The 26,185-nt window shown below is 47.7% G+C and overlaps 1 protein-coding gene across 2 annotated transcripts in view; it reads left to right on the plus strand.

Annotated features, from left to right (window-relative positions):
• SLC2A12 (solute carrier family 2 member 12) overlaps positions 1–26,185 on the plus strand; it is a 278,913-nt gene that overhangs the window by 243,801 nt on the left and 8,927 nt on the right. For both annotated transcript variants that reach the window (XM_083176657.1, XM_083176656.1), the window contains 2 exons: positions 415–1,743; positions 2,561–2,683. In XM_083176657.1, the coding sequence (XP_083032783.1) occupies positions 415–1,743; positions 2,561–2,683 (1,452 nt within the window). The remainder of the gene's footprint in view (positions 1–414; positions 1,744–2,560; positions 2,684–26,185) is intronic.

The raw sequence follows: 26,185 nt of genomic DNA on the forward strand, positions 1-26,185 counted from the left end.
ATATATATATAGGTCTAAGATTGGGGATTTTTCTATCTATGAGGGGCTATGCTGATTATGGGGATCTGTGCTGTTTATCTATGGGGGAGTGCTGACTATGGGGGGCTCTTCTGTCTATTGGGGTGCTGTCTATCTGTGGGGGGCTGTGCTGTCTATCAAACTCAATTTTTAAAAAGGGTTTTCCTTGTAAATGATTGCCCCTTTAAAAAAAAAAAAAGAGTTTTATAGCATCTTTTGCTGCCGCCAAACTCAGACTTTATTACAGCATGTCCGATTCGTCATCTATTGTGTAGTATTAGAAACGGATTGTCTGGTATGAAAAATCACCACTTTATGTCACTCCAAGATTTGATAAATCTCTACCTTTATGTATAACATAAGGCTGATGTTAATTTGATATCATTTTTTTTATAGGATGTGGATTTTTTATTGCTATGTCATCAGTCATAGCAGCTGTGAGTGGACTGCTCGTAGGCTATGAACTGGGCATTATCTCTGGAGCCCTTCTACTTCTGCACAGCTTATTAGAACTGACCTGTCAGCAGCAAGAGATTGTAGTGAGTGCATTACTGATTGGAGCACTTTTAGCCTCACTTGTCGGGGGATTCCTAATAGACTACTATGGAAGAAGACTTGCAATCATGGTTACATCTTGTCTACTTGTTCTTGCCAATCTGCTTCTTATCACCATTACATCCTATGGAAGTCTCATTGCAGGTCGGATTGTCATTGGCATATCCATATCCTTATCTGCCATTGCAACCTGTGTTTATATTGCAGAGATTGCACCGCAGCATAAAAGGGGCATGCTGGTGTCTTTAAATGAACTTATGATTGTTGTTGGCATTCTACTGGCTTATATTTCTAACTATGTGTTTGCAACTGTCACCAATGGCTGGAAGTATATGTTTGGACTCGTAATACCTCTAGCTGCTTTACAGGCCTTCGCTATGTATTTCCTTCCTCCAAGTCCACGTTTTTTGATCATGAAGGGCCATGATGAGGCTGCAGGCAAAGTGCTCCAAAAGCTGAGAGCATCTTCACAGACAAATGAGGAACTCACAAGCATCAGATCTTCTATCAAAGCCGAATATCAGTATAACTTTTGGGACTTATTTTGCTCCAGGGACAATATGAGAGCTCGTCTTTTCATTGGACTAGCACTTAGCTTCTTTGTTCAAGTTACAGGGCAACCCAACATCTTGTTTTATGCTTCTACTGTGCTAAAGTCGGTGGGATTCCAGAGCAATGAGGCGGCCAGTTTGGCTTCCACAGGAATTGGAGTTATTAAAGTAGTCAGTACAATTCCAGCAACATTTTTTGTAGACAGAATTGGGAGTAAGACTTTCCTTTGTATAGGATCAGCTGTGATGGCAACATCCTTAGTTACAATGGGAATAATAACTCTTAATATTGATATCAGTTTGAATAATATTTGCAAAATCAACTTACAGAGAAACGATACTTTTGATGATACCTCATTTGTTAAATTGGTAACAATAGCCAAAAGCACTGAGTCTTTTAGGACAGAAGTCATTCCGTTTGCATCAACCAGAGCACCTTCTCTCAATGTTTCACCTAACGAGACAATATCGAGACATTGGGATATTCAGATAAGTACTAGCTCTTCTAAAGAGACCAAAGTGACCCCACCAGCAGAAGACCTCCCAGTATTCATGAAGTGGTTGTATTTAGCCAGCCTACTCTCTTACGTGGCTGCATTTTCCATAGGTTTGGGACCAAGTAAGTTCTCATTGTTTTTTTAAAACATTAAAAAATATATGTACACATCCAAACACTGCTTCTAGGCCCTCATTCAGTACTGCTTTCTAATTAGCGAAAATCAGTAATCATGAATTTTGGCAATCTGCACATGGTCTTAAACTATGGTCACATTAGGGAAAATGTGATCGCAGTCTAAGGGACATTGGGGGTGACTCGGCATTGTGGGGGCAGTGACAGAACATTACCGGTAACCATTTGTGGGGTGGGCTGTGGCTATGCCGCACAGCCAGGGGGCTACCAGTAATAAGCGAGCACGTCACTACACAGCGATGCAATCTCAAAATTTTGAGATGGCATCGTGGGGTGGGACCCGGCCTGCAGGACGGCCCTGCCCTGTCCTGGCTGGCCCTCAACATGCTACCGCCATGGGTTTTAGTTTTGCAAATTCTTGCATAAAGTAGTTATTGATTTTATAATGCAAACATTAAAATAATGTATGGAAGAACAGATCTAAGAGCCATGTTTATGTATTTGCAACATAGACATTTCAGTCACATAGGGCACTTAAAGAAATGTTAAATAAGTTTTGTGATTTATTAATATTATGAATCATTTTCAACTATTTTCACTCTGCACTCCAAACTTTGTGACTTAAAATGTTAATTTGCGCATATATATATATATAGATATATATCTATATATATATATATACACACACACAGTATATTTATTTATTTCTATATTTATGTTTTATTAATTTTTATATTGTATCGTCAGCTACAAAACTAAATAGCTCAATCTAGTCAATGTTTATTAATGTATTTCTGTGTTCTAGTGGCTTGGCTAGTCCAGAGCGAGATCTTTCCTGCTGGGATAAAAGGGCGTGCTTTTGCAATAACAAGTAGCATGAACTGGGGTATGAATCTCCTCATATCGCTGACCTTTCTCACTCTTACTGGTAAGGGGGGCAATTTTAGAGTTGTTTTCAAATAATATTATTGCACATGATTGCATTAGTACTGGTTCATTTTTTTGTGTTACTTACTTAATGCTGTTTTCTAAAGGAATAAAATCAGTGTAATAAAACGGTCGTCAAACAGATCTAGCATATAGAACAGAAAGAAGAGAGGAAAGACTCCTGTGTGTGGCATATTATATGACTAATTAATATGAGTTTAATTAAAATAATATGAGTTTGAGTACACCTTGTAAAATAATATTCATTACAGACATTCCTCACTTAACGACCCCATCGTTAAGCGAATTGGTCGTTAAACCAACCTATATAAAACCTATATAAAACCCCTTAATACTTCTGAGATGCGGGTCGCTAAACAGTCTGAGCGGGTCGTAACTGCGAGAGGGTAGGCGGGCGGGTCGTAAATCCAAGCAGGCGGGGTCGTAAGTCCGAGCAGTCACAGCACAGACGCTAAAAGAAGACTGTGTCGTAAGTCTGGTTGGTCGATAAACAGGTAGGTCGTTAAGTGAGGAATGTCTGTACAAACAAAGATTAAAAGCATTAACACATTGAAGTTGCACAGTGTGTTAGAAAACTTTCCTACAAGCAGAGGAGCTTTATTAGATGAGGGGCACATAAGCAGGCTCTGATTGGGACCTCTCCTCTCCAGCGGTTCAGTAGAATATGGCATTTTTCCAGAATTTACTACACATGCACAGGTCTCTGGGAACATGGCGGCTAAGCCACAAACCCCGGGGACACCTCTACTGTGCATGTGTGAATCCCTAGAAAGGAAAGTGGCAGCTGTGCAACAAGCACCCGACTAACAGAGATGTGAATATGATTAAATGGATGCATGGTGTGTGGTGTGGGCGACAGGGGGGGGTCAAAAGGGGACACTCGTACCGGGCCCCGACCAGTTGAGGGGCCCCAAGGCTTTGAGGAACTCAGGGGCTGTAAGCATGGCTGACTAATCACCTGTCTGGCTACCCGTTCTAATGAGTTTAGTGACATCATGCACAGCACCAAACCACACAACACACAATGCTATGCCCTCCGATCTGCCCTTCTCTATTATATTGCATAGTAAATATTAATTATCTGTTTATTTCTAATAATAAAAAAAATACATTCAATATGCAATGTAATAAAAATTTGCATGCGGTGTTGGGGTGGCCCCAGAGATTTCAATGTTCCGGGCCCCAAGATTTCTGTTGCCAGCCCTGGCTCCTCTTGACCTAGCACCTTGCACCTATTGTAGATAAGCCAGTACCTACAACTGTGTAGACTGAAAAGATACTGTAGATCAGATCTTTGGTCCAAATTCATGATTGTAAGGTATTGAGCAGTCCTAAGGAAGCAATTGTGCAATTCTGCATCATTCATATTATAATGCAGCAGGAGGCATCTGTAGGAAATAGACGCCTTCTGTATATATTACCAAAGGTCTGAGTGCTGTGTCCGCGGGTGCAGCCATAGATCACCATTGTAACCATAGGTCGCAATTTGCAATGGTTTCAGGCATCAGACAGCCTGCGTAAGATGAAGAGATGATGCAGACCCTGAGGCCCATCACACCTTCAAAATGGAGGTGACGTTGTTTTTTAAGAATGGTACAACCTCCACTTAGCCCCCGAACTTCCACAGCATGTCAATCATACTGCGGCTGACAGGGGCTGTGAGTGATATCATGCACAGAATTTATCTTGCATCTGCACAGATCCCCAAATATTGTATTTGTATGCAAACAATTACAATTGCTATTACAATTGCTCAATGAGCTCTTGGTTGTTACAAAACCTAAGTTTTATTAGGTTTATTAGTGGGTTGAACTGCAATAAAAGCATTGAGCATAGTTGTGAAGGTATGTGGAAGTAGACAATAAATAATTAAATATGGGAAGGATCTATGGAAGGAGGTACAGTATAATAATAATAAACCTAACTATCCTTTTCAGATATTCTGTACAGTTTATAAAAACAACAATACATAATTGCAACTGTAATAACATCATTAGAATGTCTGGTGCATGTGGGAAGGGCCAGCTGGGACAGTTGAATCGGAAGCATAGCCTTACTACAGGGGGTGTTGCACAGAAGTGGATGCGTGTTTGCATCATCGTAGGGTGAGTGGCCTCATGGGTGGGTGATGCGGGGGGGCACGAATGTGTGTTTGCGTCATCGTCCCAACAATCACTATTCCAGTGGTTCCCACACTTGTTGGAGCATATTCAATTGTGCATGGCTTTTTATCTGATATATATATATATATATATATATATATAGACATTGTAGGGGCTCTGCACACACTAAATTAACTGATAATAAATAGTGAAGATTCGGTTCATGAATTGATCAATGCATTTAAGCCTGCAGCCCCCTTCACGGGACCCCACTTTTCTGCAGGTCCTAGCACTTTCGCTCAATATGGCTACAATACACATAGCTATCACATGTTTGATTCCAGGCATGCTATCTGGTCTGAAGCTCACAGCAGACTGTGCTTTTATAGGTGAGCAGTTACCAACACACCTGTCACTAATCATCTAGGGAACTGGTTAGCATAAGCTATGGAGTCTTAGCTAAAACGGTGCATGAGAGAATGTGACCACAATAAGACTAATTTAAAAAATGAATCTAATAAACAATATATACTATATATTGTTTATTAGATTATTTTTTTAAATTAGTCTTATTGTGGTCACATTCTCTCATGCACCCTGTTTTAGCTAAGACTCCATAGCTTATGTTAACCAGTTCCCTAGATGATTAGTGACAGGTGTGTTGGTAACTGCTCACCTATAAAAGCACAGTCTGATGTGAGCTTTAGACCAGATAGCATGCCTGGAATCAAACATGTGATAGCTATGTGTATTGTAGCCATATTGAGCGATAGTGCTAGGACCTGCAGAAAAGTGGGGTCCCGTGAAGGGGGCTGCAGGCTTAAATGCATTGATCAATTCATGAACCAAATCTTCACTATTTATTATCAGTTATTTTAGTGTGTGCAGAGCCCCTACAATGTCTGTTTAAACAATGTGGTCACAAGCCATAGGGCACCCCAAAACTAGGAAAGGTGAGTGCCGATGTTTAGTATATATATATATATATATATATATATATATATATATATATATATATATATATATATATAATGTAGTATGCAGCTAGGTAATGGATATGTTTTCTAATTATGCTGCTAGATACTTAGGTGTTTACTATAGCTGTATATGTATTTTTTGTCAGATAGTATAGTGGTACATGTGACAGCTACGGTACCTGTATATTTGTCTGTGTATATTTTTTTGTTATCGGATGAACTGTAGGCCTCAATAATGGAATTTGATTTAAGCTACTGATACTTCATCTTGATGTGAGCAATTATACTATCTTTATCAATAGTATATTACTTTTGCTGTAATGCAACTATTGTAGCTGTTATTACTTAGTCTATTACAAGATAATGTTGTAACTACTGAGTCTTATTTGGTCCGAGGTGTAGTGGTAGCCCATTTTACGTATATGCACCTAGTTTACGTTATAATATTAGCTTTATATGTCCGTTGGTATCAGCCGAGGAGGGCAGTACAGGAAGTGGACCAACAAATCACCCTGAAGCCATGTATGTGTGTATAGTGTATAAGGAAAAGGCTGGCACTCTGAGGTCTGAAAAACGTGCTGCATTTGTTCAAAAAGAGAAACCAGCGTTTCGGTGTATAACCCCTTTGTCAAGGTGCAAGTGAGAACAATGGTGTAACAAGGTGCCTACCTTATAAAGGAGTGAAGAGGGATGAGAGCCGCACCACCCGCTACACAACCACACCCGCCCCTCTCACATCGTAAGCACCACCGGACACCCTCCACCACCTGCGGCAACCCCGTGCCTGACACCCCCACCGGTGGGAATAATACACCCACCTACGGCATTCCCCCACCCAAACATCCTCAACTCACACTATGCATGCACCCACCCCCAGCAACAGCACACCCGCCCATCCCCCATGCGCACTACCGATGCACCCATCCCTCCCCCAAACACACTACCCTCACTGCTACACCCACAGCACCACTGCAAATGCACCTCAATTAAACATTGCACCACCGCACCTAACCAACAAACACCACCCACACAGCCTACCCCCACACCTAAACTCCACCACACACAGTATCCCCCGCATACACCACTTCCACACACACCACCCCCTACCACCTTTCTAGACCCATAGCACCCTTGTACCCAACCCTTATCCACCACACCCCTACCTACGACAACACCGCCCCCACTTTCAACACCCGCAAATCCACCTGTGGACACACTGCCCCTGTCCCTCTCAAGTACCCCCTCAACAAGCCACACCAACACCGCACCCGTCCATCCCCCTCCCGCATTACCCACACACCTATCCATCTTCCAACCACACCACCACCAGTCGCACACTTCCCACAGCACCCCCGCAAATGCCCATCACGCAACCAGTGCACCCCCGCACCTAACCAACACACCCCACCCACATGGGCCACTCCCACACATGTAACTACACCACCTGCACTATCCCCGCACCTGACACTAGCCCACCAACAAGCACCCTCCCCCACCTACAGCATACTCACACACCTTCATCACCAACCCACACCACTAAAACACACACACGCAACACCACCGCACCCGCCCCACCACCACCACCCACACCACCCCGCATCCACTTTCGCAAACACGACAACCGTGCCTCCCACACCTGCACTACACCCACACCTGCCCCTCCCCCACCAACGCTACACTGGCCTTCACCCACAACCACCCCCCACCCAACTACAGCAACCTCACCCCCGCACCTCACACACCCACACCACCCCCACACCTCCAACTCCACCACCCGTAATCCTCCACATAATACAAACCAATTTTCACACACTAAAGGTGTTCACATGTTAAGTGGGCGGAGCCCCTTACGATGGTGTGAAGAGCACCCTTAGGGCGTGATGAATCACCTAGTATATATATATAGCAGGTAGGTGGGCGGCACTCAAGCATCTTGTAAAAATTAAGACAGGAAACCTGTATATCTTCAATGTTTCGAGAAGTTTATTCTTGTCATCAGGATACAGAAAATAACACATGTGAAATCAGACTGGAAGACTCCTACTAGGACAACACCTGAGTGAAATCTACAGCCAGTGTGGTAACACCAGTGTATGCAAATCATATCACACAATGCATTATATAAAAGTACAAACATGTATATATTAAATACTTTACATACATAAACCAATAGTGAAAAAAATGAAAAACAATACATTACAATAAATAACATCACATAGAAAGCATGTCCAAATCATCAAGATCAAGATACAGTATACAAGAATCGGCTCCCTAGTGACCTCTACTGGCAGCAATAAGAACACACAGCCTTCCACATAAATCCATCTGCAGCACAGATATAGGGCGGGATTCTCTATCACAGAAATGCGGTAAAAACCCCGTTATCGGGGTTTTTACCGCATTTCTGTATTCTCTAACCTCCCTCCGCAGTGTCACCGCTGCGGAGGGAATCGCCAGCAAAAGCTGGCGGTTCCCTGCAGAAGCCTATGGGCTTCTTACCGCAGCGGTGTGTGAGGGATCCGTCACGGATCCCTTCCAGCATGCCCTGCGGCCGGCGCGTCAGTCTGCGCATGCGCAGATGGACTCCCGGGTCATAGACCCGGAAGTCCAGCAACGGCGCCGCATCGCAAGGGACAGCTCTTACCGCAAGAGCTGTCCCTTGCGTTAATGACCGCATATTTTAGAGAATATGCGGTCATTAGAAATGCGGTGGCCGGCGAAGAGGGCTGCGGATTTTAGAGAATCCCGCCCATTAACCTTAAACACGTAACCAATGGCAACAGCTGTCGCACTAGTAATTATGAAAACACATAAATTTCCAAGGACTCATTAAGTCCCAGGTGTCACACCAGGGGGCTTAGTCGACAAGACTGAGACCTCTGGTGGGGACCTGGACCGGTACCTGAACCGGGGAGGTTGGAGAGGACCCTTGCGCATGGACTGCGCGACAGTGCACCCAGAGCCAATAAGTAGTCAGAGGTAAAATACAACCGGAGTTTATTTGCAGATGGTTGTAATAATGACAGACAGTAAAGTATGCAGGAGAAATGACAGTTCATGCAGATTGCAATACTTTACAGATGTGATGGAATGTGGAATCGATGGTGGAACATCGGATGTGGAAACTGTGGGTCCGGAATGACGGACGGAAGACTTGAGCTTGACTGTGGGTCCGGAATGACGGACGGAAGCTTGACTGTGGGTCCGGAATATCGGACTATCGATGGTGGAACATCGGAGGCGGATGATGCTGGAGCATCGGAGGACCAGAGTCCCGGAGCTAGGCTTGGTCGCTGGGCTGAGAGGCAGGATCACAGGCGGTGGAATAACCTGGACTTTACAGGAGATGGAACAACCTGGAACACACTGCAGCATGGAAGACAACACCAGCAGATAAATACACTTGCACGGAGACAAGGACAGCTGACCATACACTGGAGACAACTGAAGCACTAGCAATGGTTCTGAGAGCTCCCAGCATACTTATCCCCACTGGGTGGCCAGGATTGGCCGAGGAAGTATGACAGGGAGATCAGAACCAACGGGATTGGACAGTACAGACATGTGACTGGGAAGAACATGGCAGCCCCCATGTCTGCTAAGGCGGGAAAGTGTGTTTGTGCACACCATGCTGGATACTGGGAGCAATGGCGGCGGACAGGTGGATTGCCGTGCACTGGGGACTGTCACTGGGAGACAGGAGGCCGGCAGAGATGACGTCTGGACCGCAAGCTGAACCTGCGGAGGCACTTAGCCGGTAAGAAAGTCTGTCTGAGAGCTCGGATCGTGACAGCACCCCCCCCTTTAAGGGTGGCCCCAGGACACCTTTTAGGCTTGCGGGGAAACTTGGAGTGGAACGCCCGGATGAGTCTGGGAGCATGGACATCGATGGCATTGGTCCATGATCGCTCTTCGGGGCCGTAGCCCTTCCAATCGATCAGATATTGCAGACGACCATATCGGATGCGAGAGTCCAAGATCTTACTGACCTCATATTCTGTTCCACGCTGGGTGCAAACCTTAGGAGCCTTGGGGAGCTTGGAATGAAAGCGATTCAAGACCAGCGGCTTGAGCAGCGAAATGTGGAATGTAGCTGGCACTTTCAAATAGGGCGGCAACTTGAGCTTGTAAGCTACTGGATTGACGACTCGCTCAACTGGGAAAGGACCAATATATCGGGGAGCGAACTTCATCGATGGCACTCTCAATCGAAGATTCTTAGTTGACAACCAGACACGATCTCCTGGACGGAGGGCTGGCACAGCTCTGCGTTTCCTGTCGGCAAATTTTTTGTACCTGCTTGAAGCCTTCAGAAGTGAAGAACGAATGAGCTTCCAGGATTTGACGAATTGCCGGATGGTCGTGTCGACCGCTGGAACAGAGGACACAGGTTGCAGAGTGAAGTCAGGAACTCGAGGATGAAACCCATAGTTGGCAAGGAATGGAGTGACATTTGATGAAGAATGATATTGGTTATTATGGCAGAACTCTGCCCATGGAAGGAGTTGAGCCCAGTCATCTTGGGAAGAAGAGACATATGTGCGGAGAAATGCTTCAAGGTCCTGATTCACCCTCTCCGTTTGGCCATTGGTTTGAGGGTGGTAGGCTGTGGAAAACTTTAACTTGATTTGGAGCAAGGAGCACAGGCTTCGCCAGAATTTGGCTACGAATTGGACTCCTCTATCGGAGATGATTTCAAGAGGCAGTCCATGAAGCTTGAATATCTCTTTGATGAAGAGCTGGGACAGCTTGGAAGCTGACGGAAGACCGGTGAGGGGAACGAAGTGAGCCATCTTGGTGAACCGATCAACAATCACCCAGATGGTGGTGAACTTGTCAGACTCTGGAAGATCAGTTACAAAGTCCATAGAGATATGCGTCCAAGGACGATGTGGCACTGACAGTGGCATCAATTGCCCAGGAGGAGACTGACGACTGGTCTTGTGCTGAGCACATTTAGCACAAGAGGAAACAAAGTCCTGTACGTCCTGTTTGAGGGACGGCCACCAGTAGGACCTGGTGATAAACTCGTAAGTTTTCTGAATGCCTGCATGGCCAGCGAATTTTGAAGAATGCGCCCAACAGAGCAACTTCTTTCTTAGAGCTGGCTTTACATATCTTTTCCCTGTAGGGGGCGTGAGATTTGAAACTCTCGTTGCGGAGAATGCCACTGGATCAATAATAAAGTGTTGATGTGTGGACTTAGACTCACTTTCTTGCTCCCATGAGCGGGAAAGGGCATCAGCTTTTCGGTTTTGTGTCCCTGGACAGAACGACAGCTTGAAACGGAACCTGGAAAAGAAAAGTGTCCATCTGGCTTGACGGGGATTTAAACATTGAGCAGACTTGAGATACAGAAGATTCTTGTGGTCTGTGATAATTGTGATCTCATGAACAGCACCCTCAAGAAGATATCTCTATTCTTCTAATGCCAACTTGATGGCGAGGAGCTCTTGATCGCCGATGGCATAGTTACGCTCTGCAGGCAGGAACTTACGGGAGTAGAACCCACAGGGATGAAGACGACCATCGGGCGCTTTCTGCGAGAGGACTGCCCCGACACCCACGGAGGAGGCATCAACCTCGAGAATAAAGGGCAAGGTGGTATCAGGTTGTCTTAAAACAGGAGCGGAAGTGAACCTCTGTTTCAAAAGATGGAAGGCTTCGATGGCTTCTGCCGGCCACTGGATTAGACCCCTTTTTAGTCAAGGCAGTGATGGGAGCCACAATAGAAGAGAAGTTACGAATGAATTTTCTGTAATAATTGGCAAAACCCAGGAAACGTTGAATACCTTTCAGCGAAGAGGGAATTGGCCAACCTTGGATGGCCTGCAGTTTTCCTGGATCCATTTGAAGACCAGAACCGGAGACAATGTACCCTAGGAAGGGTATAGACTTCACCTCGAAGACACACTTCTCCAGTTTACAGTAGAGATGATTAGCTCGCAGCCAGGACAGAACCTCTTTGACCCAATAACGATGTTCAGTGATGTTATTGGCGTAGATTAAAATGTCATCGAGATATACAACTACATGACGATACAGAATGTCCCGAAAAATCTCATTGACATAGTGCTGGAACACGGCTAGGGCATTGCTGAGCCCAAAGGGCATGACGAGGTACTCATAGTGGCCGTCTCTGGTGTTAAACGCTGTCTTCCACTCGTCGCCCTCTCGTATGCGGATGAGATTGTATGCACCCCTCAGATCGAGTTTCGTAAAGATGGTTGCACCGCTGACACGGTCAAACAGCTCGGTGATGAGGGGCAACGGATATCGGTTCTTTACTGTAATGTCATTGAGGCCGCGATAATCAATGCAGGGACGTAGGCCTCCATCCTTCTTCTTGACGAAGAAGAATCCTGCGCCAGCAGGAGAAGTCGAAGGACGGATGAATCCCTTTGCCAGATTTTCCTTGATGTAATTGGTCATGGCTTGAGTCTCTGGAAGAGAGAGAGGATAGGTTCTACCTCTGGGTGGTTCTTTGCCTGGGATAAGTTCGAGAGGGCAATCCCACGGTCTGTGAGGAGGTAGGACATCAGCGCCAGACTTGCTGAATACATCTGAGTACTCTTGGTAGGGAAGAGGCGGAAGGTCTGCTGCATCGGCTGAAGAATGACGAGCTGGGAGTACCTTTTGGAGACAGGTACCGGAGCAGGAAGGATCTCATGAAAGGATTTCCGATGTCTTCCAATCAAGACGAGGATTGTGAAGACGGAGCCAGGGTAAACCCAGAACCAGAGCATGAGTGGCTCGGGGTAAAACCAGGAAGGACAAAAGTTCAGTGTGCAGGACTCCCACTTTTACTGTAAGTGGTAAAGTTCTGCGGGAGACTGTCGCATCAGGAATCCTACTGCCATCCACAGCAGTAAGGAAGACAGTCTTGGAAAGATTTTCAGTGGGCAACCCCCACTTGCGGACCAGTTCTGCAGTAACGAAGTTGCCAGCGGCACCGGAATCAAGAAGTGCGGAGACAGTCTTGAAATGCTGACCAACTTGTAGGGAAACTGGAAGGACGCAATCAGTTGCTGATGGGGAGGACTTAATTACTCCTAGCCTACCCTCTCCTTGACGGGCTAGGAGGAGGAGTTTTCCTGACGCTTTGGGCATGCAGAGATTTGATGTGCAGGATCGGCACAATACAGGCAGAGCTGTGCCAACCGACGACGTCGACGTTCTCCAGGAGACAAACGGAAGCGGTTTATCTCCATTGGTTCTTCTTTGGAATGGACTGCGGGAGCAGTGGGTAAAGAAGGTGGAGGAGTTGGCACTTTAACTGGAGCGCTCTTGTGACGTTCTACAGCCCTTTCTCGGAAGCGTAGGTCTACTTTGATACACAATGATATAAGGTCATTTAGACCTGAGGGTAAGTCTCTGGTAGCGAGTTCATCCTTAATATGATCAGATAGGCCATGCCAGAAAGCTGCGTATAAGGCCCCATCACACCAGGAGAGTTCAGACGCCAGAATCTGGAACTGGACCAGATATTGCCCGACGGAGCGGGATCCCTGTCTGAGACGGAGGAGTTCAGTGGAGGCAGATGCTGATCGCCCAGGCTCATCGAAGATACGCCGGAATGTTGACACGAAGTCCTTGTAATTGGACAGGATGGCATCAGATCTTTCCCATAAGGGAGACGCCCATTCTAATGCTGCTCCACACAGGAGGGAGATGATGTAGGCGATCTTGACCCTTTCAGTGGGGAAGTTGCTGGGTTGCAGCTCGAAGTGAATCTCACACTGATTGAGAAAACCTCGACAGGTCTTGGGGTTCCCATCATACTTGGTGGGGACAGACAGATGAAGGCGAGGTGCAGCAGCCATTACAGGAGGATGAACTGGACTTGGAAGTTCTCTGACAGGCTCGGGGCCACTGAGAGTGGTCTGTAGCTTATCCAGCCGGGAAGACAGATCTTGCAGACAATAAATCACTTGGCTCTGCGCAGCCTCTTGCTGATCCAAGCGAACAGCCAGTTGCTGTACAGGGCTGGATGGTGATGCTTGGCTTGCGGCTGGATCCATTTGGCTAGTGCTTACTGTCACACCAGGGGGCTTAGTCGACAAGACTGAGACCTCTGGTGGGGACCTGGACCGGTACCTGAACCGGGGAGGTTGGAGAGGACCCTTGCGCATGGACTGCGCGACAGTGCACCCAGAGCCAATAAGTAGTCAGAGGTAAAATACAACCGGAGTTTATTTGCAGATGGTTGTAATAATGACAGACAGTAAAGTATGCAGGAGAAATGACAGTTCATGCAGATTGCAATACTTTACAGATGTGATGGAATGTGGAATCGATGGTGGAACATCGGATGTGGAAACTGTGGGTCCGGAATGACGGACGGAAGACTTGAGCTTGACTGTGGGTCCGGAATGACGGATGGAAGCTTGACTGTGGGTCCGGAATATCGGACTATCGATGGTGGAACATCGGAGGCGGATGATGCTGGAGCATCGGAGGACCAGAGTCCCGGAGCTAGGCTTGGTCGCTGGGCTGAGAGGCAGGATCACAGGCGGTGGAATAACCTGGACTTCACAGGAGATGGAACAACCTGGAACACACTGCAGCATGGAAGACAACACCAGCAGATAAATACACTTGCACGGAGACAAGGACAGCTGACCATACACTGGAGACAACTGAAGCACTAGCAATGGTTCTGAGAGCTCCCAGCATACTTATCCCCACTGGGTGGCCAGGATTGGCCGAGGAAGTATGACAGGGAGATCAGAACCAACGGGATTGGAAAGTACAGACATGTGACTGGGAAGAACATGGCAGCCCCCATGTCTGCTAAGGCGGGAAAGTGTGTTTGTGCACACCATGCTGGATACTGGGAGCAATGGCGGCGGACAGGTGGATTGCCGTGCACTGGGGACTGTCACTGGGAGACAGGAGGCCGGCAGAGATGACGTCTGGACCGCAAGCTGAACCTGCGGAGGCACTTAGCCGGTAAGAAAGTCTGTCTGAGAGCTCGGATCGTGACACCAGGGGCACCAGAGTTTTCAAAGAAAATATCCATTTCGATTCCAAGTACCATTAATACAGCTTGATCCTGGAAAGGCTAACGTGCAGAGTGATATGTTAGCTACTGATGCAAAGTGACATATAATGAACGGCAGATAAGCCCTGAAGAAGGACTGAACTACCAAAGCTGGCAAATTACATAAAAGACTGTGTTGTAAAATAGGACGAGGGACATTCAGTTTGTTATAGCTACAGGAGTGAAGGTTTCCCAAATGCAGGGCCGTCACTGGGAATTTTGGGGCCCGGGACCAGGGCCGTTTTTAGAGGCGGACAAGCCGTGCAGCAGCCCGGGGCGCCGCACGGCTTGTCAGCCTCTGTTAAACAGCCGGGGCGCCTGGCAGCTCCCCCCAGCGCCGCCTTTGACCCCTCTCCCCGTCCGCGTCGCCACAGCTGTTTCATTTCCCAGGGGAGGGGAGGGGAGCGCATCGCGTCTCTCCTTCCCCTCGCTCACTTGGCTGTCACTCAGCCAATCAGAGCTCGCGGGCGGCAGCCAATCAGGAGCCAGCCCGCGAGCTATGAAAGTATGAATGGCTGACGGCTCAGGCTGTGAAGGCGAGGCGCGTGATGTGCGCTCCGCTCCCCTCCGAGTCCCCACTCCCCAGGAAATCAGCAGCAGCAGCAACGCAGCAGCAGCGCAGCAGCGGCTGAGGCACAGACAGTGAGTTGTCCGGGCATATGTGTGGCACTGTAGGGGCGTATCTGTGGCACTGTGGGGGCATATATGTGTTGCACTGTGGGGGCATATATGTATGGCACTGTGGGGGCATATGTGTGGCACTGTGGGGGCATATATGTGTTGCACTGTGGGGGCATATCTGCCACTGTGGGGGCATATATGTATGGCACTGTGGGGGCATATGTTTGGCACTGTGGGGGCATATATGTGTGGCACTGTGGGGGCATATCTGCCACTGTGGGGGCATATATGTATGGCACTGGGGGCATATCTGTGGCACTGGGGGCATATTTGGCACTGTGGGTGCATATATGTATGGCACTGTGGGGGCATATCTGTGGCACTGTGGCGGCAAATTTGGCACTGTGGGTGCATAGCTGTCACTGTGGGCATACGTGTGGCACTGTGAGGGCAAATCTGCCACTGTGGGGGCATATCTGTGGCACTGGGGGAATATTTGTCACTGTGGGGGCATATATGTGTGGTACTGCGGGGGCATATCTGTGGCACTGTGGGGGCATATTTGGCACTGTGGGGGCATATGTGTGGCACTGTGGGTGCATAGCTGTCACTGTGGGGGCATATGTGTGGCAATGTGGGTGCGTATCTGCCACTGTGGGGGCATATATATATGGCACTGTGGGGGCATATTAGTAAACGGCGGCAGCGGTGCGTGGTGCAGAATGTGTGGTACTTGTGTATTATCTGGGCGCCCAATTTTTTTTATTGCATGCCACTACTTAAGGCATGTGATGCGATGCGATTTTTCATTGTAAAGACCCGATTTTTCATTGTATAGTCAACCATGGGTGATTTCATACCCCCACTATCCAACTACGCATGGAGTTGATTTTATATACTGTAGTGTGGCGAGCGGACGCGGATTACTTTACATGTATTCTGCGTCCCCTCGCGGGGCTCGCTGCACTCGCCACGCTTCCGGCTCGGTGGCTCGCTGCGCTCGCCACACTATATAAGAGCAACTCCATGCGTAGTTGGATAGTGGGGGTATGAAATCACCCATGGGTGACTATTCAATTAAAAATTGGGTCTTTACAATGAAAAATCACATCGCATGAATTGTATGCCACTATATTGCATGCGATGCGATGCAATACAATGAAAAAAATCGGGCGCCCAGATATAACACAAGTACCGAATGTGTAATATGCGTTACGGTGTGGGGAGTATTGCGTAATTGCCATCACAGTGTGGAGTGTAACGGGCATCACAGTGTGGGGTCTAATGGGCATCATGATGTGCGACATAATGTGTAATTGTCGTCATGGTGTGCGACATAAGGTGTAATTGTCATCACAGTGTGCTGCGTAATGTGTTATTGGAATCACAGATAAATAGTGTATAATGATTTAAGTAGGCTGTCATTGGCCTTGATCTGTGAGGTGTACTAGGTCACTGTTTGGCCTTCAGCTGGCCAACTTAAGTGCGGGAGGACAATGACAATTCCTGCGGTAATCAATGTCTGGTCATGCAGGTCGCAAAAGTGAGATGTAAGGTAATTGTTGTCCTGCTAGACCAAGCCCCTTATATTAAGCCACGCCCCTTTCGACAAATAAACCAAACCCCACATTTTTATTTCTTTGCCCTGGGAGCTAAATTGTCTAGAAACGGCCCTGCCCGGGACTGATTTCCAGTCTGCCCCCCCTTTTTTTTGTACTTACACAGTAGTCTGACCTTCCTGGGACAGAAGCAGCCATGCTGGGCACTGTGGAGTTCCCCACAGCAGATGAGCTGTCAGTGTGGGAGGTAGATTTCTTTGTGCATATCTTGCAGTATGTAGTGCTGGTGCCCGTGGAGGGATAAATAAATATAAAGTGTGTGTATGTGCTCATAGCAGGCCTTCTGGCTTTGCACTGCATGTCTATATGGTCACCCTCTGTTACTGTATTTTTTTGTTGTATGTGTACCCCGCCCCCCATCATCTCCCTGCCCCTATCTTCACTTACCTACCGACTGAGCAGGTTCCAAAGCATAGGCTCCTTCAATTGGCCGCTGGTGTCCTGCATTGAAGAAGCCTGTGCTTCGGGACCTGCTGAGTCCCAAGGACCGAGCACAGCTGAGGGTTGTGGTCAGCAAAATGAGCTGCTCGGGCCCTTCCAGAGGCCAGGGCCCGGGATAGCTGTACCCACAGCACCCCTCTGTCGGCGGCCCTGCCCAAATAGTACAGTTCCAGATAACAAAGCGGTGTCAAAAGTTGGTGACAAAGAACTGACAAATACAGAAGGTGGCTGTATGACGTGTGAAGCAAAGATACAGGATGTCCAGAAGTCTGCAGATATATATTAATGGCTTCTTTGGAGTGATATGAATGTGACCCGATCACACCATTTAGAAAGCAATACCTTACAGAAGGTTAATAATGACAGTCTTATGAAGAATAATACTATGTGCATCCAACCAGGATGGAATGTGCAATGCAGCTGAACGTGTCTGTGAGGAAGTGCAGTTATCTAACACTGTAAAACGCTTGAAGCAAGTTAAGCAGAATCAGAACTTAGGTGGTGATTCTGGTTGACTTGGTAAGCTGCACGCTTACTGAGTCCTTGAAACGCAGCCCAGGTGAATACATGCCCCTCCCGCTAATGTTTCCCCTCACCACCATGCGAGGGGATGTGTCATAAACAAACATCCACTTGCATGTGTACACAGCAGGAAAAATCATTCCATGGTCTAATTATTTCCCCTGTCTCTGCATATATGTCAGTGGAGACTTATATTTGCGGGCAGCGTGACCTTCGTCATGTGACGTCAGCTACTCACCCAGCCAGGATTTGTGCCTGAACAAAAATGCACAGGCGCAAGCCCCGACCATAGGGGCAGGAGTGATTTCGGTTCACTGTGAGTGAACCAGAATCAACCCCTTAGTGTTTCCGCTCGTCACTTATGATGCTGTATGTTTTAAATATTACCAAATGCTCTTGTATTGTATCATAGTCATTACGAATAACTCTATGTATTGTATTGTAGTCATTGGAAAGCATCTGTATTATGGGCCTTATTCTGATTGCCTCGCTTGGACACAAATTTGTTCGCAGAGCGTATCTTAGCCCAATGCGCATGCATACCTGGTTATACCAGCAGATGAGCGGCTTTCAGGATGGCTTTGCATAGCGCTCAGTTATGCAACGCCCCCCTCCGTCGGTGCCAGGCAGGGGGAAAGCCGCTCAGTGTGTATGCACTGAGCGGCTTTCCCTGTGTATGCACTGAGCAGCTTTCGCCCAGTGTGTATGGACCTTTTAGGCAGTTTAAACATTTACACTTTTCTACATTCATATCTCTTATATCTTTCATTGTTTTTACCCACAATTGCACTCGTATTATTTTCTGCTTTTATGTGCCATTTTAAAATCTCAAAACCTTAACACACAAATGTGCCTTTCATGTTGCCCCAAAAGTTGACACATTCAGGGGCAGATCCAGGAGAAAAATGGCAGGGGGGGGGGGGGGGGGGGGCGGCACCATGATAGGAGAGGGGGCGGGAGGGGAGGGAGGTGTTAGTGGTTCCAGTGTACATGCTCAGAGAGTGGAGAGAGAGAGGAGGAGAGCAGAGAGAAGGTGGGAATAGGAAAAAAAGGGCCTTGTATTTAAAGTACACAGGCCCAACTTGGCATCAAAAGTGAAGTATGTAGTTCTGCTCGCGCCTAAGGTGCTCCAAGGCAGTGGCGTAACTACTGTAAAGCAGCCCCAGCTGCCGCTCGGGGGAGCAAGCCACATCGGGGTCTATGTGGGCGCCAGCACCTGCTGGACGCACTGACATGCTGCTGCCTGCCAGTGCTCACTGGCTGAGCACTGGAGGCAAGTCAGCCACAGCGCGGGTGCAGCCATGGCAGAAACGACAAATCCCCCCACTGATTCAATTTACTGTACACAGGGCCGGCTATTGGCTACTGTGTACAGGATGGGCGGGCAGATGGGCGTGCTGGGATGCGTCGGAGCCAAGGGAATCAGCAGCGTCTGCTGGTTTCCCTTCCTCTATCGTGCTTCTCCGTTATACGTGTGACGTCATCACCACACGCTGGGGAAACACTCTGGAGAGGAGCCCGGGGGGTGGAGAAGGGGCGCCACAAACTTTTTGGCAGGGGGGAGCAAAATTTATAGTTACGCCACTGCTCCAAGGGGTGTGGCCACTCAAAAGGGTGTGTGTCCTTCAGTGTAGTGTTCCACACCATATACCACTTCTACACATTATGCAACAAAATACTAGACCCCATTATACTTGCCCCTTACACATGATGCCAAACGGAATGAGCCAAAATTCACATAATGCCACATGGATTGAGCCAAAATTCACATAATGCTAGACGGATTGAGACAAAATTCACATAATGCTACACGGATTGAGGCAAAATTCACATAATGCTACACGGATTGAGCCAAAATTCACAATATATTTAAGAAACATGGAGATTGCACGCCTCAAAAATTTACACTGTAATAGCACGTTAAGACACACACCATAATGTCCATTATGTACTATGCCAAACACTGTAATGCCTATTAAAAATTATGCTACATAAGTGCTGCTTACCTAGATGCTCATTGCCAGGGGTTCCATGCTCATTGCCAGGGGTTCCATGCTCGTTGCCATGTGGGATTATATGCTCCCCAAGGAGGAATACATGTTTACCGAAACTGGGGAAAGCCACCACTGGGCAGAAATGACAACCATTGACAGCTGGGCAGAGATCGGGGGCTGTCCGGCTGTATTCAGACCACTGCAGGTCCTGGCAATTTGCTTAGTGGGCTATTCTGCGTAGGAAAATCACATCGCATCGATTTTCCTATGAAATTTATTCACTGCTCTCTCAGCCCCGAGCCATCACATTGCATCTGCCGCAAAATCGCACACAATTTTAAATCGCATGCGATCGCATGTGATTTTATAGGGTGTGCGATGCCATGAAATTTGGTATACAATAGTATGATTGTATGTCCCTCAAATAGGTTTAACGCAGCCCCCCCCCCCCCCCACTATCCACACCACCCCGAAGCGCGGTGAGCATAGCGAGCCCCGCGAGACCTTTTCATTACCCCACTATCTACATCGGCGTGCGGTCGATTTTATACAGTGTGGCGAGCCACCGAGCCTGAAGCATGGTGAGTGCAGCGAGCCCCGCGAGGGGACACGAAATACATGTAAAGTAATCCGCCGCCCCTCGCTGCGCTCGCCACGCTTCGGGCTCGGTGGCTCGCTGCGCTCGCCACACTATATAAAATCAACTCCACACCAACGTGGATAGTGGGGGAATGAAAAGGTCGGAGGATGCAGTCCACTGCCCCTCGCAGGGCTCGCTACGCGTCGGGGTGGCATGGATAGTGGGGGGTGCGTTAAACCTATTTGGGGGACATACAATCATATTATTGTATAGCTAATATAATGGCATCGCACAACTAGGGAAGCCAATCCCGGGGCATTTTTTCAATCCCGGGATTCGGGATTGAAAAATGCTCAATCCCGGGATTCCCGGGATCCCGGGATTGGCTTTCCTAATAAAAAAACGCCCTGGCCGCCCCGCATTTACTTACATTTGCAGGGGCGGCCGGCGGCCGGGTTGATGGGTGGGAGCCGGGATGCCGGGTGGGCAGCTTCATCCGGCCGGCGGCAGGGTGGGAGCCGGGATACCGGGTCGGCAGCTTCCTACTTCGGGAGCCGGGTTGCTGGGTCGGCTGGCTGGCTAGGTGGGCGGGCGGGCGACTTCATAATGCGGAGTTGCTTGCTTGCTGGGTGGGCTGGCTAGGTGGACGGGCGGCTTCATCTCTGCCTGCCTGCCTGCGCAGCGTGACCTCTCGTCACGCTGAGAGGTCACGCTGCGCAGGGTTGCTCTGCCGGGTATGGGAGTATCCGGGCAGCGGCTGAGCGAGTGCTCAGACGCTGCCCGACATTAGACTGCGCATGCGCAGTCTAATCCCGAAAATCCCGGGATTGGAAACTCCAATCCCGGGATTAAAATCCCGGCGTTTTGGGTGCCAAATCCCGGGATCCCGCCGATCCTGATCCCGGGATTGGCCACCCTACGCACAACCTATAAAATCGCATGCGATCGCATGCAATTTTGCGGGACATGCGATGCGATGGCCCGGGGCTGACAGAGCAGTGAATAAATTACACTAAAAAATCGCATCGCATTGCACCGCATGACCCACAAAATCGCATGCGATGCAATGCGATATCACTACAATGCCGTAAGTAGCAAAACTGGGCACCGTAATAATACACAAGTACCTAATATCCCTTTCACACCAGAAAATGCAAGGATTTACCCCTTGCACACCAGCCTAGTCCCTACATTTTCTGGTGTCAACCGGCTATATCGTTTAACCGGCTATATCTTTGGAACCAATTGTCCCATTTGCACGAGACTAGTATCATATTAAATAACTTTCAAGTGGGCTTCGAATTAAATCAAATTTGGTTCCAGAGAAATCTTCCCTTAGAGTACATGAACAGCCATGAATCTACATTTCAGAAATAAAAAATCGGTTTACCCGCAATAGCTCTGGAACCAATTGACCCACATGGACAGCCTGGTATCATATTAAAGGCCTGGCCTGGGTTCGAACGAGATCAATCATGAGCTTCTGTGATGACGGGGGGTGAACCCGCAGCCATCGGAACCGGGTAGGGGTAGTAATTAGCGGGTCCCATGTTATCCTATGGGGAAAATGTTCCAGCTTTGACCGGTGGTATCTCTGGTTCCCGGGGGTTTACAAAGAAGGGCTGGGCTCGTTGGAAAGCCCCAGTCCTCAGCTACAAAATGAGCTATGTCAGAAATGCCCAGGTTCCACCCCTGGACACAATTACAAAAAGTCAACATGTGTCAACTCTCATACAAACATGCAAACATTCCAGAATCAGCATCAGGGTTTAGCCACAACAATTAAACAAAAATATAAAAAATTATGAGCGTGAAACATTAACAACACTAGAAACAGACAGGTGATAACGGTAATTACTAGTTCAATTTGTGGAGGCTATTAATTAATTGTAACCAATAAACACCATGAAATTAGGGTAATTGGTTAATGGGTTGTTAATGACTTGTGAGCGCAATTCGTGCTGTGGTGTGTGAAACACCCACAGACCGTATTCGCTCGGCAGCCCACTGGATGTTCGAGCGAAGAGGCTGAGTTATGTGCGAACACTTTGGTGTACGTGTAGTGTAACGCCACTCCCCTTTGTCTTTGGATGCAAACAAATGGGTTCACGTGGCTTAGAGGCGTGCCTTCTACATAGGTCACTCTTTGTTATACAATATAGTTATAAAATGTAACATTTAATATGCTATATTGCATGTGGTCCTTTTGCATGCAATAGGTTGCAAGATTATCTGAGTCGGAGGTTGGATGAGCAAGCAGGTCCAATCTCTGACTCTGATTTGATGCACATGGTGCCGTGTAGGGAGGCCAATCCCGTGATAGGGATTGATGGGATTCCGGGATTTTGGCCTAAAATCGTCGGGATTTGAATCCCGGGATTGAAGCTACCAATTAGTACCACATACAAAAATTTACTTTTTGTTTAAATCTGGGCAGCGCTGAGCGCTTTAGAGTATGGCTCAGACGCTGCCCGGCTGAATGCTCCTTACCCCGATGCTGTTTGGGAGTCGGGACAGTGTGCTGTGCTCAGTCTAACAAGCATGGCGGCGCCCAGGCTGCACAGCGTGACCCCTGACAGCACGTTACGCTGCGTAGCCTGGCCACCGCTATGCTTGTCAGACTCAGCAGTCACTGTCCCAAACCCGGACAGAGCCCGCTGTGCCACCCCCAGGAGACAGTCAAACGGTCCTGCTCCCCGCCGCGCTTACCACTGCCGCAGTGAGTGACAGTACAGGGGGTTGGGGGAGGATTGCCGGAGGGGGGTGCAATTTTTATAGTGACATTTGGGGGAGGGGCCATTTTTTTTTTAATAGGCAGGCCAATCCCGGGATCCCGGAACTCCAGGGATTGAGCATTTTTCAATCCCGAATCCCGGGATTGAAAAAGTGCCCCGGGATTGGCATCCTCAGTGCCGTGCATAAGATTGGATCTAATGTCAAACACATGCCATTTGGCCACTTTTTATCTGATTTCTCAGCCCAGTCTGTTGGTATCAGGTGAAAAGTGGCCCTATCGCACTAATGTATGGCCAGCATAAGTCTCCTTGCATTGTATAGGGATTTTAGGAAGGCTCAGGAAGGCTCTCCATTATCACAGGAAGACCATATATTGTATGGGGGGGGGGGATCTTAGAATGCACACCCGATTTACATGAGGTGCTATCATGCTGGGACTTGTAGTTCTGCAAAGAAAAACATGTGGTGCAGATGCACACTCCATATTATTAATCAAAATCAATCAATAATAGAGGTTCTTGGTATATTCATTGGCCAAGAAATATTTGCCCACCAACCAGCTTCACGGTAACCTCATTTCTGGTGGGTCCCTAATAGGAATCTGGGGCGCGGAACCCCAAAAAAGGCCAGCATAAGCCAGTCACCCCAGGGCAGCACACAAGTGAAAAACTAAGTTATAAATGTGTGTTAATAAGAAAGAAGCAGGAGCTAGAGGTTAAAAAGTGTAGTGCTAGGAAGTATAATATTAGTGAAAATAAATAGTGTTAAATAAATGTTAGGGTGTGCCACCCCGAAAGCAACTCGGTTACACCAACCCAAGGGGAACCGCGCCCCAAATCCATCTCCAAGACTAGCAATTAGTGTAAATTTTTAGGTCTTACCTTCATTGTGCCCTCAGTTTGCAGTCTGTGGCTACCAGGGACCAAACTGGTGAACTAATGTTCAGATCAGGTGGACGGGGTGCTACTCTAAGTTAAAGGAGTCCCAACCTTCAGGTGTACAGGTGTACACAATGTTATCTTATGGGGGGGGGGTCTTAGAATGCACACCATTCATTCTGGACAAAAATAAAGCTTATCTCCTTTTTATTATTTAAGTCCTCCTTTCTAATTCTAAGGTGTAATAACCATCTAATTTGGTTATTCGGTATATAATTATTATTTGCAACACATAGATGCTTAATGTATTATATAGCAGTAACAGATATATTCTATTTTGTGGTCATTAAGATGCTCTTTGGTTTTGCAAGATTGCTTTCTATATTGTACCGTTGCCACAGGAAGACTGTATATTGTGCAGGGTCAGTGTAAAGGCCCCCATACAATACTGCAACTTCTCTGAGGGGAGAAGTCGCCGCCAATGCCACTTGAGCCACCCAGGACCTTTTTTGACGGCAGGATTGCATGTGATATATTGCATGTGGTCCTTTTGCATGCAATAGGTTGCAAGATTATCTGAGTCGGAGGTTGGATGAGCAAGCAGGTCCAATCTCTGACTCTGATTTGATGCACATGGTGCCGTGTAGGGAGGCCAATCCCGTGATCGGTATTGATGGGATTCCGGGATTTTGGCCTAAAATCGTCGGGATTTGAATCCCGGGATTGAAGCTTCCAATTAGTACCACATACAAAAATTTACTTTTTGTTTAAATCTGGGCAGCGCTGAGCGCTTTAGAGTATGGCTCAGACGCTGCCCGGCTGAGGGGGTTATTCTAATCCACTCTTTCTGACAAAATCCTTCTTAGATGGACAAAACCATGTGCACTGCAGGGGGGGGCAGATGTAACATGTGCAGAGAGAATTAGATTTGGGTGAGTTATTTTGTTTCTGTGCAGGGTAAATACGGACTGCTTTATTTTTACACTGCAATATAGATCTCACTTTGTAGTAAAACCCCACCCAAATCTAATTATCTCTGCACAAGTAACATCTGCCCCCCTGCAGTGCACATGGTTTTGCCCATCTAATAAGGATTTTGTCAGAAAGAGTGGATTAGAATAAGGCCCTGAATGCTCCTTACCCCGATGCTGTTTGGGAGTCGGGACAGTGTGCTGTGCTCAGTCTAACAAGCATGGCGGCGCCCAGGCTGCACAGCGTGACCCCTGACAGCACGTTACACTGCGTAGCCTGGCCACCGCTATGCTTGTCAGACTCAGCAGTCACTGTCCCAAACCCGGACAGAGCCCGCTGTGCCACCCCCAGGAGACAGTCAAACGGTCCTGCTCCCCGCCGCGCTCACCACTGCCGCAGTGAGTGACAGTACAGGGGGTTGGGGGAGGATTGCCGGAGGGGGGTGCAATTTTTATAGTGACATTTGGGGGAGGGGACGTTTTTTTTTTTTAATAGGCAGGCCAATCCCGGGATCCCGGAACTCCAGGGATTGAGCATTTTTCAATCCCGAATCCCGGGATTGAAAAAGTGCCCCGGGATTGGCATCCCCAGTGCCGTGCATAAGATTGGATCTAATGTCAAACACATGCCATTTGGCCACTTTTAATCTGATTTCTCAGCCCAGTCTGTTGGTATCAGGTGAAAAGTGGCCCTATCGCACTAATGTATGGCCAGCATAAGTCTCCTTGCATTGTATAGGGATTTTAGGAAGGCTCAGGAAGGCTCTCCATTATCACAGGAAGACCATATATTGTGCATGATCAGAGGAAGACTCTTTATTGTACATAATTCACCAAAAAAGCTCTCGGTATAGTGAAAGGGGTCATAGGAGGACCTCATGTGCATTTGTCACTGAAAGGCCCTTGGCAGAATGTTGGTGGATGTCACCCAGTTGTACAGCATATACAGTACAGTATTTAGCTGTGTCCAATCAGATTCATTTATTGTAATTGGCATA

This window comes from Crinia signifera, chromosome 3, assembly GCF_055691185.1.
Source record: "Crinia signifera chromosome 3, ASM5569118v1, whole genome shotgun sequence".
Lineage (NCBI taxonomy): Eukaryota > Metazoa > Chordata > Amphibia > Anura > Myobatrachidae > Crinia > Crinia signifera.